Source organism: Phlebotomus papatasi, chromosome 1, assembly GCF_024763615.1.
Source record: "Phlebotomus papatasi isolate M1 chromosome 1, Ppap_2.1, whole genome shotgun sequence".
NCBI lineage: Eukaryota > Metazoa > Arthropoda > Insecta > Diptera > Psychodidae > Phlebotomus > Phlebotomus papatasi.
Genome location: NC_077222.1, coordinates 98,550,097 through 98,563,869, shown reverse-complemented (window position 1 = coordinate 98,563,869; position 13,773 = coordinate 98,550,097). Strand labels below are relative to the sequence as shown.

Genomic DNA, 13,773 nt, shown 5'->3' with positions numbered 1-13,773 from the left:
TGAACAAAAAAGGAATTATTCTGAGATTCTTCTCATATTTCCCATTTCCATGCCTCCAGGAAAATTCACGTGTAGTTTGTATCTCCCAGCAACAGCTGTTGCGTTGTAGTGGGAGAGTAAATAACGTTAAGTTAGTCGAGTTTACTTCCGGTTCCATGGAAACGGCAGAGTTCCAACAAAAAGTCTCATACTCGCTCTATCAAGTCCAGTATGAAATTGACATTCTGCAGAATCAGAGTTTGTGGAATAACCACCAGTGAAAATTATAAAAATTATCCAGAAGTTCAATTGAAAGATTAAATTATGATTTTGTGCAAGCTATGATATCATCTTTAGTGCATCATTCTCATGGACACATGATACATTCTACTATTAGTGTACTTTTCTGCATATCAGTGTTCCTCAGTGATACATATGCATCGAATTTGGAACAATATCTTACTCAAGGTATGTAACATATTCCATTTGGATTAGCTTTGGTGTATCTCTTTATGTGTAGGTAAGTCTCATATTTGAAACTTATGCTAGTTTAAATGAGAGATATGCGTGGATGATCACACTTCCGGCCACTATCCCAGTTTTTACACAGAATTTCTACGAGCACCTGAAAGCAAATTATTTACAGTGCAATTCATTTTACCTGCGGGATTAATAAAAAAGCCAATTATCTTGTCAGCTCTCAATTATAATTCTCATTTATTTCGTTTTCTATTTTTGTGCGGAATTGTGAATATTCTCATAGTCGAAAGTGGAACATTTCTAATTTAGAACACTATGGGGAAGTATTCTAAATTTGGCTTTTTTCTGGTCTCAATCTAAATTAATTATCTTCCAGCCACAGAAAATCAGGCTTCCCATTCTATGGCAACGTTTGCAAACATTGATCAAACTCGGGAGTTGTTATAACAATATCATAAAAGTTCAAAGTTCTATCATAGATATTATCTTAATAGTCTGAAGAATGATTAAGCAAAGTTTCTTCCATATGTTCCAATTTCCCCAAAAACTTTCTTCTCGATTGAAACTTATCCAGTAATTTTAAATTCATTTTTCTTAATCACAGTTCTATTTATTATGACCATGTTGGTGCATCTATCATAGTTATAAAAAAATATAATATATTATATATGTAGCGTGAGATCTTCCGTATTTGTTTAGTTCTTGTAAACAAATTGAATAAACACGAAACAATTCGCTAAAGTATTTAATCAATACTGAGTTTTCATCCTTTTATGAGTACTTTCCAAATTTGCCTTCATTCATGTTTCACATATGAATATTTTTCTATGCTATCACGGAAGTGAATTATATATCAGAAGAAATATTTGTTTAGACAATATCGTCGACAGATTCCAAAATTAAATTTGTAAACAAAATTTTGCACAAGTTCATGAACTCTGGTCTCCTCTATTTTTGGGATATTTTATTAAATTTCACAATTTATTAACGTTGAAAATTATTTTTTTTTTAATTTTTATAAATCTTTACTTTTAATTTCTCAGGGACCCATCTAAACGGGAACACGCTCCATGGATCTGAGCAAGAAATCCATCTTGAGGACTTCTTTTGGACAGGTTCTGGAGATGGTCCTCCTGCCTACTTACGGAAGCCATCAAGTGATTCAGGCTCAACCCATGTCAAACACACCTTCATTAAGACTTCCACGGTTTTGGCCACAGTTTACATCGATGGATACGCAGAAGGAGAAACAGATCCCCTTTGCGTTTTTGACTGTTCCAATGAGGATCCCAATTCCATCAGTTACTCACCGAGTGACCGTAGATACTGGCTCTTAACCGTTGTGGCGGGATTCTTCAGCACCAAAGACTTTAAGATGATTGAGGAAAAATTAGCAAAGCTCTACAGATTAGCATTCTCTCGGTAAGTTTAATAAGACTTAGGGTACAAGGAACACCTATTTGGCAGGGAACACTTTTGGCAATTTTTTAAAAATATTGAAATTTTTATTAATCTACCTCTTGCTATAATAATAGATGTTCAAATTTCATATCCAAAATGCTACAAAATAGGGTTCCAATAGGTGTTCCTTTTGACTCTACAATAAAACCGAAAATATGCATTTAACTTGAATTATAAAATTTTTCAGGCAACAGGCTCGGCATCTGGGAATAGTTAATGCCACAACCCCATTATCTTTGGAAAACCATTACCGAAGAAGAAAGAGGAACTCTCAAGAAGAAGACAACTCAAGCTTTGTAATAGCTCCGACTAAAACCCTTCTAAATGACGATGCAGAGAATAAAACAACAAACTTTGTGGCAAAAGCTAATCTTACGATGAAAAATAATACGAAAAACTTCTACAGGACCATAGATCAGACTCATCAGCGGTCTGTGAGAGTCATTATTCATAATTCAACTCAGTGGACAGAATATGATTTAAAGAACGAAGAAAATCTTGTGGATTACATCAATGAAAAACGGTAATATACCTATCGTAAGTGAGAGTGACTTTGTCCCCTGGGGGTGACTTTGGCACCCTCCTGTTCGTAAGCTTTTCTTTAATTTGAATGTTTAACCCTTTAAGGAGGATTGGGTCACGGGTGACCCAAAAATGAAATTGTTCCTACGGCCATCTGAAGTTATGTTTTGCTCGTCCTTAAAGAGTTAAGAACTATTCTCACCGCTCAGATGTAAAATCTGAACTTAAAATCACTCTCCTGATCGGATCGGTAAAGACCATCCTATGTTTTAAAAATAAAGAAAATCTTACAAAGAGGAAGGTGTCAAAGTCACCCTCAGGGGACAAAGTCTCCCGCACTTACAGTATTAATTTTATTATTAGTGAAAAACGTTAAATTAGGGCCAAAGGAACACCTATATTTATAGTAAAATGTGAGTAAACTTCATAATGTAGATAAATTTCAATATTTTAACTAAATTGCCAATAAGTATTCCCTGCCGAACAGGTGTTCCTTCGACCCTAAATGCCATTATTGTTGCAGGTAGACTTGTTCTGAGCATTTATCTTTGTAAAACGTAACTTATAGGTATTGACCAGAAGCCCATTTTTCGTCTGACAATTTTTTCAATGTCCTATTCAAAGGACAACTCTGAGATAGTTCAGATAGAATACAAACTATAGCTATCTTTTTAATGTATTACAACTTTATTTTAGGAGAAAGACAAGGAACAAAAGTGTTGAAAATTTTACATATTACTATTTCGAATTTACAGGGGCAAATATTCAGGCAGAAGCATCTTTTAGGTGGAAGAGCTTTTTAAAATCGACAGCTCAGAATATAAAATGAATAACTCGCGAATGACCAAATTTACAGGAGAGCGATTTCAAATTAAGATTTTACATAATGAGTATGGGATTTTTAATATTTGAAACCCCTATAACTTTGGGAATAATTAACTTTCCGGTTTAATATTCACAAGGAAGGTAGACGGTGTCAAGGAGTACCCTAAAAGAGAAAAAAACTAATTTTGTAAAAAATTTACTTCTTCGACTTATATTCTGGGAGGTTGAAATGTATCATTCTCTTTCTGTCCTACTCTGAAAAAAATATCTTGTTAAACGAACAAATGGACTTTGTTGAAATTTTGTCAAAAGAATGTTATTTGCCAATTTGACAAAACTTTTTCTTGCATTTTATATAGAAAAACACTCTTTTGACAAACTTTTAACAAGATCCAGTTGGCCGCCGATTTGACAAAACTTTTCCATATTCTGTATGGAAGAACATCCTTTTTACAAACTTATCTTGTTAATTTGGCAAAATATTTTTTTCAGAGTACAAGGAAGAAGAGAAGAAACAAAAAAGTAAAAAGATGAAAAAGTTTAAGAACTTCAAGAAGTTGGGATTTTAATTGATTTTGAATTTATGCAATAAGGTTTTCTTAGCTGAGTTTCAAAAAATATATATATTTTTTGAAAAGTAAAGTTCTTAACTTAAATAAATATGTAATATTTTTTTAAGTTCAGCTACATAACCGATAATTTTCGTTAAGTAATAAATTAGTAAATGTAATTCATTTATGTCAAATAATCCAAATAATACAGAAAAAAAGTTACGTTAATAAATGAAATAAGGTATCAATAGATAAAACAAACACCTATTTAGGATTTTAGGTATTCTAGAAATATTCTGGGATGATTTTAGAAACTAAATACTTTATTTTTCAAATTTCCAGATTGATATTTAAAATTTTGTGGGATTGTTTCTAGAAACCTTCTCGGTTGATTCAAAAACTAAAGGGACAGATAATCCTAACCGGCTTATGTAGGTGAGATTCTTAACGTGAGCTAACTCGGAGTGCATGCAAATTCGATTTAGAGCTGAAGTTGGGAGACGCCATTCAGTTATCTTGAATCAAATTCGTGAAATTATACAAATTTTGTATTTAAACCAAAATATCAAGGATTTGGATGAACTGATAGAAAAGTGATATATGGATGAAATGTAGACCAGAATGTTCTCTATAATTTTCCCATAGAACATGATCTCATCGATTACTCAGAAGCCAAGATAAGCGAGGTTTTTTGTTTCTTAACTCGTTTTTTCATCCAGAGTGCCCCAAGTAGTCATTTGTTGAGCTTCAACAATTTCAAAGAATTGTTGTATTTTGTGGGACTTTCTATTTAAAACCCTATTTTAAGTGTCTTGGTGGAGTAGAGGCAGTCAAATTGGCATCTGAGTGATTTCAAAGCGTTTTTATGGGAAAAATCATTTTTTTCACACTTAAACGGCAAAATCGGAGTGATAGCGTAGTCTGAGCGGAAAATGATGTATGGACGAAATGTAGAGACAAATGTGTTCTACAATTGTGTCGAAGTAATCATCAAAATCGGTTCAGCGACAGTCGAGATAATTGAGGTTATGTGATATTGAAATTGGTTTTTCGACTGTGGCGCCCCTGGTGTTGGTCCCACGAAGTTCAAATATTCTAGAAAGTTGTAGTATTTGGTGAGATCTTTCGTTTAAGCCCTCACTCATCAAAATCGGTCACATAGAACCGGAGATATGATTTTTTGAATTTCGTGAACTTTGACCCCTCATATCTCCGGTTCTGTTTTAACCACAGCGCGCATATGCACCATTTTGGAAACGTCCTAGACTGGACTACAACATACTAAAATTTCATTAACTTGCACAATGCCGTTTTTGAGAAAAGTGACTTTGAATTTCGATGAATTTTGACGCTATCACAGCGCCACCTGTGGTGACTTTTTGAACTTCCATCTGAAAGTGCTCATCGAGACGAAACCAAAAAGGTAAAATTTAGGTCGCTATGTTAATTAGAACCGGAGATAGAGGCCGGTCAATGTTCAAACTTTGACCCCTTATAGCTCGGGTCAGGGGTTATGGATCGACTTAAGGTTTTTTTTGTTTGATAGGTATAATCAACGGCTACAACATACTAAATTTTCAGCCCGATGCACAATGGAATTTTTGAGTTATTTAACTTTTAAGATTTAAAAATTTTCTTTTTAAAAAAAGCGCCCCTATCGGTGGTTTTATGAACTTACGATGTTAGAAGGGGAAGTGGCATTTCACGAGAGCTTTCCAAAAAGCCCTCACTTTTTAAATTCTGACAATTAGAACCGGAGTTATGGCCATTTTAAGAAATTTTTTTTGGACCCTTATAGCTCGGGTCAGGGGGGTCGGGGGACCTTAAGTTTGATATTGATGGAAAGCTCCAAGGCCCAGCTATAATATACTAAAATTTGAGTCCGCTGAATGCCACAGGGGCGGAGCTATTGAGAAAACAAAAAAAGGGGGGTCTTCAAAATGGCGGAAGGGGGGGTGGGGGGTGGGGGGTCTATGCACCAAGTTGCAATTTTCACCCGATATATAACCTTTGCCGAAAACCGCAAGTCGATATCTTTTTTAGTTTAGGAGCTATTAAGCTCCAAAGAGCGGCCGGCCGGCCGGCCGGCCGGCCAGCCGGCCGGCCGCCCTTTGGAGCTTAATAGCTCCTAAACTAAAAAAGATATCGACTTGCGGTTTTCGGCAAAGGTTATATATCGGGTGAAAATTGCAACTTGGTGCATTGACCCCCCACCCCCCACCCCTCCTTCCGCCATTTTGAAGACCACCCTTTCTTTGTTTTCTCAATAGCTCCGCCCCTATGGCATTCAGCGGACTCAAATTTTAGTATGTTATAGCTGGGCCTTAGAGCTTTCCATCAATACCAAACTTAAGGTCCCCCGACCCCCCTGACCCGAGCTATAAGGGTCCAAAAAAAATTTCTTAAAATGGCCATAACTCCGGTTCTAATTGTCAGAATTTAAAGAGTGAGGGCTTTTTGGAAAGCTCTCGTGAAATGCCACTTCCCCTTCTAACATCGCAAGTTCATAAAACCACCGCTAGGGGCGCTTTTTTTAAAAAGAAAATTTTTAAATCTTAAAAGTTAAATAACTCAAAAATTCCATTGTGCATCGGGCTGAAAATTTAGTATGTTGTAGCCGTTGATTATACCTATCAAACAAAAAAAACCTTAAGTCGATCTAAAACCCCTGACCCGAGCTATAAGGGGTCAAAGTTCGAACATTGACCGGCCTCTATCTCCGGTTCTAATTAACATAGCGACCTAAATTTTACCTTTTTGGTTTCGTCTCGATGAGCACTTTCAGATGGAAGTTCAAAAAGTCACCACAGGTGGCGCTGTGATAGCGTCAAAATTCATCGAAATTCAAAGTCACTTTTCTCAAAAACGGCATTGTGCAAGTTAATGAAATTTTAGTATGTTGTAGTCCAGTCTAGGACGTTTCCAAAATGGTGCGTATGTACGCTGTGGTTTCAATAGAACCGGAGATATGAGGGGTCAAAGTTCACGAAATTCAAAAAATCATATCTCCGGTTCTATGTGACCGATTTTGATGAATGAGGGCTTAAACGAAAGATCTCACCAAATACTACAACTTTCTAGAATATTTGAACTTCGTGGGACCAACACCAGGGGCGCCACAGTCGAAAAACCAATTTCAATATCACATAACCTCAATTATCTCGACTGTCGCTGAACCGATTTTGATGATTACTTCGATATAATTGTAGAGCACATTTGTCTCTACATTTCGTCCATACATCATTTTCCACTCAGACTACGCTATCACTCCGATTTTGCCGTTTAAGTGTGAAAAAATTGATTTTTCCCATAATAACGCTTTGAAATCACTCAGATGCCAATTTGACTGCCTCTACTCCACCAAGACACTTAAAATAGGGGTTTAAATGGAAAGTCCCGCAAAATACAACAATTCTTTGATATAGTTGAAGTTCAACAAATCACTACTTGGGGCACTCTGGATGAAAAAACGAGTTAAGAAACAAAAAACCTCGATTATCTTGGCTTCTGAGTAATCGATGAGTTCAAGTTCTACGGCAAAATTATAGAGAACATTCTGGTCTACATTTCACCCATATAACACTTTTCTGTCAGTTCATCCAAATCCTTGATATTTTGGTTTAAATACAAAATTTGTATAATTTCACGAATTTGATTCAAGATAACTGAATGGCGTCTCCCAACTTCAGCTCCAAATCGAATTTGCATGCACTCCGAGTTAGCTCACGTTAAGAATCTCACCTACATAAGCCGGTTAGGATTATCTGTCCCTTTAATTTTGGAAATCTTTAAAAATTTCGTAATTTTAAATTTCAAAAAGTTCCCTAAATTTTTAATATGCCTTGAGCTTTAATCAAAGATTTTAATTATATTCTAAACTAAGTTTTAATATCATTTAATAAACTATCCTCTGTCTGTACGTTAATCTTTATACTGAATTTTGTGGGACACTAATTATTTTCTTTATTTTTTTTTTATTTTATTATTCACTAAAAAACGGTTAAGTTTAAATTACTCTATATCGCCGAGCCGAATTAACTCGAAGGATATCGATGTAATTTGTACTCTTATTCGTTGTAAATTTCAAGGAGTAGAAATTGAAACAACTCTACGAATGAGTTAAATTAACTCAATGTATATCAATGAACCTCGTACTCTTTTTGATGTGAAATTTAGTCTCGACCGAAGTATATGCTTAAATGTTTTCGATTATATTTCAGTCAAGATTATTTCAATCCGTCACATGCATCATATCTGAGTATATCGCAATATGGAGACCTCGAGATCAAGAAAAACAATAAATAAAGAAAATGATAAATTAAAAGAAAACAAAAGAAAATAAATATAAATTAGTACAATCTATCAATTTTTTACGATTTGAAAAAGAGTTATTTTAACTTTTAAAAATAGTTATTACAACTTTATTTTCATGTAAACTTTAGGAGGAAAAGAGTAAAAGTTAGCCTTAAAAAAAATGAAACAACTTTATTGAATTCTAAAATATAGTTAGGGGAAACTGGGGTACCACCAAACACTTTTGAAAGATGCGATTTTGACTGAATTTCCTAAGAAAACTGTGAATTTTAGAAAAATGTTGCTTACCCCATGTTATAGTCTTAGGTATAGGCTGCATATTAATGTATACAAGGATTACGTGAAGCACTTCAATTCTCCGTGAAAGGGAAAATTGTATCACCATGCATTTTTCGGTTTTTTCCAACCACCCGGGGTACCAATAAACACGTTCTGGGGCACCAAAAAACACCTGTTTGTCTCACCCATTGAAGTCATTTTGGGCATTCACCACAACTCTTAATTATAAAGAAGGTATTGAAAATGTAAGTAATTCTCAAAAAAGCACTGCAAAATTTAGAATGAGTGACCAAAATAACAAAAAACTAAACCATTGCACACCGAACATATTTTTCAATGGATTTTTCATCATTTTGACAATATTCGACTTCTGACTGGACAGCAGCGCCACTAAAATCGTGGCAAACACTATACATAACGTTCAAATTTTGCGCGCTCTTCTGATTATTTGTAATAAAATCGAGAAATCATTCGTCAATCATTGATTAAAATCATTTAAGAATCATTTAATGCAAAATTGGGTTCTTGAAACTATATTTCTCCTGAGTCTTGAATGAAAATCCCATGAATGGATATAAATTTCAAAAATCGAACAAAGAGGGAGATGAAGAGTAAGAAAGATAAGAGGAAAAATTTTGCCATTCAAGCTACGCTCGCGACATCTGCAATTGTGAGAAATTTGCCTGTTTGTTGGAGCCCCAAACTCTGTTTTGTGATGGATTTTATATTCTTTTAAAAAAATGTGAACATTAATTTCTTTAGTAGATACATAAATATTATCCCAAAACATGTAGGAAAGTACTGGTGCAGTGAAATTTGATGTAACTTATTTCAATTTTATTTTCCAGGTAGATATATAAATGACTAAAATTATCAAAATCTCACAATTTTGCGAAAAAAGATTCTTATTTCTAAACTACTTGAACCATGTGGATCATTCTTACTCTGGACAAGCATCCCTATAGTATCTATGATTTAATATAAGTCTCATTCTCTGAAATCTTATACCTATTTAAAAAATCGCAGTGTTTGGTGGTACCCCTGTTTGGTGGTGCCCCAGTTTCCCCTAATCGAAAAACATTCCGAAGAAGGGTTAGTTTTACATCAATTCGAGAAGTTTTACTTTTTTGAGTATTTCTATAAAATGGGGAAGTGGGGCACCTTTGAACTGGGGCAGCTTGAAACTCGGCTTTTTTCTACTATTTTTAAATAGATTTATCGTGATATATTATCTTCAGAAATGGTTTGTGAAGCTAAATTATATCATTGCAAGGTAAAGTTTCAATTTTAAAATAGAAGACGAAAGCTCGTTTTTAAAGCTGCCCCAATTCAAAGGTGTCTCACTTTCTTTTAATTTAAAATCAACTAAACTCGAACACAGTTTTAGATTTATTTCGTGAAAGATCTTAAAGAAGTGCTGTGTATAACTGCCCCACACTTCTCTATCCTAAGTTCCTCGTCCTAGATATCCCTGATCTTACTCTTTCATAAAAAAAATCAAAACACTATAACCGTTCTTTAATTTTACACAAACTATTATTTGCAGGGGCAACAGTGTACCCTTGTCTAACCAAACGGAATTCATCTACACCGTGTTTGTGGGTCAAAAACCCGTGCTGGCGGTCACAGCAGCAGATGATATGAAATTGGTATCGCAGCAGGAAATGGTGAAAGTGATGGAAAACGATGTATATACGAAGGCAGAACGTAAGTTTGTTTGCTAATAGCAATTTTGACTACTTCTGACATGTTTACCGAACATTGACCAATGATTTCTTCCAGCGTACTTGAAGGAACCCCTGGCCACACCTCTGATCCCTTCAATTTTAGTGAACGGAAGTTCAGGCATTTTCCAAGTTGCTACTGAAAATCCAATTATGTTTGCAATTATTTGCACATCGTTTTTCCTCCTTATAATTCTCCTAATAAGCCTGGTGCTAATGACGAGAGCCAAAAGAAAACGAAGTGCCGAAGTTCGCAGGTGAGAAAACTTTCGAATGTAGGGGAATTTTCTGTTTGTGAATCACAAAATATGCAAACAAGATTATTAAACATCATCACACTTTTCTTTTCACTTTTTTTTCTGAGCACTGGCAAATGTTCAACGAATATGGGGTATAGTTTTCCATTGCCATTTGAAGTCAACAATAAAGTTGAAAGCTTATGTTTACCTTGCAATTTTTGTTCTTCAAATTGACATAGAACAACACTTATGCATTCCATTCGTTATTGATACGAACAATTCCCTGAATAGGGTAAGTGTGCCAAATTCCGGCCAGCTTGCAATTTCGACCACCTTTTTTGTTCCTCGGATTTCCATGAACTTTTATATTTTACGTAATCTAGAGATTATACAATGCAAAAGAATAACAAAAAATATAGCTTCGACAAACGAGATGACGTGAAAAAGATATTAGAAGAATTCCCGAAGGGCAAGGAACTATGAGAATGAAGGTGGCCGAAATAGGGTACCAAAGCTATGTCTACATTTTTATTTATTTTAAAATGTATTAAGAATGAATTTAAAGTCAATAAAGACGATAAACTGTCTACAAGGTTCTAAGGAACACTCCTTAAATAGAAGGAATGAAAAAATCAATTTCTATTAAAGATATTACATTTAAAACTTGAGACTTTGGCGCTTGCATGCAACTATGCCGAAATTTGGCACACTTACCCTAATTCAATTTTTAAATAAAGAATTTTTTTTTAATATTGAAATTATATTTTTTTAGACTAGCTACTCAGGCTCTAATATCGCAGAGCAGCACACCGACTGGGAACTTGCATACTGCCCATTCGCATGAATTGGGTATCGACAACTTTGGCTTCCAGAAGTCTTCACGCTTTGGCCATGGTCAGAAAAATGAAAAAGGCAAACCCCCAACGATCCTATTTCCACTGCCACCATCATCTCCAACTAGCAGGTATTTTGTAGCTCTGGCATTCATTTAAGAGAGTTATAGTTATTAATTATCGTAGCTCCACGTCAGATTCGTCAATCTACTATCCTAAGCGAAAGTCTCACCTGGATATCCAAGATGTCCTCGATGAGAAGTCAGCATCGCTCTTCAGCAAGAGGAACGTGAAGGTAGTAGATGGCAGTAAGGACAAAGATGTCCAAGAGCACAGTGATCATATGTATGCAACCATATCAAAGGGTCAGTCTGGGAAGAAGAATAAGTATAAGAGTAAGAAGAGCAGAATATCAGACAACAGAGTAGGGTCCATCAATGATGCTGGCGTTCAGACATCTCCGACATCTTCCGACAGAAGTGAAGCCACATACGCTCTCCCATCGCACAACGAAGACTTCAATACTCACTATTTCAGCGAGAAGTACGCTAAGAGTGAGATGTACCCTGAACACCTAAAGTCGGATGACTTCGAAGTGGCCAGTTCGGTGTTTGACTCTCCCAATGAAGCCATAAACCGAGAGATACTCAGAGTACTTCACAAAGGAGAAAAGTCCCCAGGTAGTGGGAGCATTGGCTCCTACCTCAGCATGGCATCTGTTAAGAGTTTTCCGAAGTAAGTACCAGAAATCAAGAACTTTTTTCAGAAATACTCCTAATCTTGGTTCTGCTTCCTAAGGTGTAGTGCTCCAGAACCTCTAAGTCGGATCCTAGAGCCAGTCACAGTAACGCACTTTGACTTGTACGATGCTGAGGAAAGAATGAAAGCTGGCAATGGTAACAACGCTACGTTGGAAGACATCCAGTTGATAAGGAGTCACAGCGATGGAACTGATCCAGGAGTTACAGGACCAATAGTTTGGGAAATACACAGAAAGGAAGTCCTGAGAAAAAAGGGTAAGGGTTAGATCCAGCTCAAATAATTGTGTTTAATTGTTCTTCTGATTTTATTCAACAGCAAATACAAAGAAGGATGGGGTAGCACCAGAAGACATTGATCCTCAAACACAAAACGGTCAACCGAAAGTTGGTGGTGTCAAGTTAGAAAACCGAGGCAAATCAGCTACTATATCGAGTGAAAATGAGTTATTTCAGCACAATACTTCGGATCTAATGAGACCAGTTACTGCAAGTATACCTCCGTCGGCGATAACCGAAGAGATATCACCCCCTACGCCTACGAAAAAAGCCTGGAGTAGTTCAACTCCGTCCCCATTAGTAAGGATCCTAAATTCATTTTATGATGCGATTTACTAATTTATTCTTTTTTTAACAGGTAAGACCTCTAAGTGCTGGACCATTTCATCGGCCAGCTGCGCCAGTTGTTGACGTCACGAGGGTTCTAGCACCGCAGAATACTGAAAAACCTACAAGTCTCTCATCTGCCCCTCTCATAGAGGCCATCCAGAATGAACTCAAAAAGTTCAATAGAGGAGATAAACAATAATCCAGTCAGCAATACTAATCGTTCTTCAAATCGTACTTGTGAAAGCGTAATGACGCAATTGATTTTACTTTAATTTGATTACATTTTTTTCTCGAAATTTACATTCTCAAAAATTCCATTCAAAAAAGAGCTTACACTTTTGAATTTCATTTAAAATTTTCTTTTAATTATTTTTAAATAGTTAAACTAAAAAGTAGAAGCTCTCCTTCTCAGTACTAGTAGTATTACCCCTTTAAGGACGATTGGAACACCGGTGTTCCATAAAGAAAATAATTTTTCCTGACTACCTAAAGTTATATTTTTCTTATGTTTATGCGTATTTGCAAAGTAGAAGGTTGAAGGAATCTAGGATATTTTTTGCAAGTTTTCACCTATATGCTATATGTTAAATATTTAAGCTCAAAAATTACGAATTTTTAAATTCTCAAATGCATAATTGATTTTATTTATTTTTTATACTTCCAATTTTTTTAAGCAAAATCCTTTTGGAAATAAAAACTACAATAACTCATACGTAATATATTTCATTAAAGCGAAAAATATTATTCATTGGTATTGTCAGAAAAATTACTTAAATTTTTGGGCTATTTTTATCCCTATCATTCATAGAGACAAAAAATACATCAAATCAGACTCTGTTTGCTTTTCGAAGGTTAGATGTGAGAAGTTTTACAAGTTTTGTTTATCTGTTTCATTTTTATTGCTGATTTTCGGTCAGCGAAAACTGTCTCGTCGTTAAAGGGTTAAGCAACAGTAAAATAAACAAATTTTTTGAATTTATAATTTTCGGTTTATTTTTTAGTTTTGAAAAAAAATCAGATCAAAATCAAAATTTTATCACGTTAGAAAGTTTACACGATTTTTGAATATCACTTAGAGTTTTGTTACTTCATTTTTAAGAAAAAAATTAAAAATCTATTTTTTAAAACTAAAAAAATCGAAAATACCAAATACATAGTTGAAAAATAATACAAAATTAAATTAAAATAAAAAAAAGTAT

The 13,773-nt window shown here is 35.0% G+C and overlaps 1 protein-coding gene across 1 annotated transcript; it reads left to right on the top strand.

The window, feature by feature from the left end:
- Nucleotides 1–356: 356 nt before the first annotated feature.
- Nucleotides 357–12,860, top strand: LOC129809625 (uncharacterized). Its single transcript, XM_055859587.1, has 10 exons — nt 357–447; nt 1,503–1,881; nt 2,108–2,443; nt 9,958–10,118; nt 10,194–10,392; nt 11,147–11,338; nt 11,394–11,942; nt 12,006–12,223; nt 12,285–12,544; nt 12,603–12,860. The coding sequence occupies exons 1-10, from the start codon at nt 357–359 to the stop codon at nt 12,771–12,773; spliced, it is 2,556 nt and encodes an 851-aa protein (XP_055715562.1). The 3' UTR covers nt 12,774–12,860.
- The last annotated feature ends 913 nt before the right edge of the window (nt 12,861–13,773 follow it).

Excerpts from the sequence above, each read along its gene's own strand:
- LOC129809625 (XM_055859587.1), top strand. The coding sequence starts at position 357 with ATGATACATTCTACTATTAGTGTACTTTTCTGCATATCAGTGTTCCTC. Across the intron at positions 10,119-10,193 it reads TGTATATACGAAGGCAGAAC|CGTACTTGAAGGAACCCCTG; the intron begins GTAAGTTTGTTT and ends GATTTCTTCCAG. Across the intron at positions 11,339-11,393 it reads CCATCATCTCCAACTAGCAG|CTCCACGTCAGATTCGTCAA; the intron begins GTATTTTGTAGC and ends TAATTATCGTAG.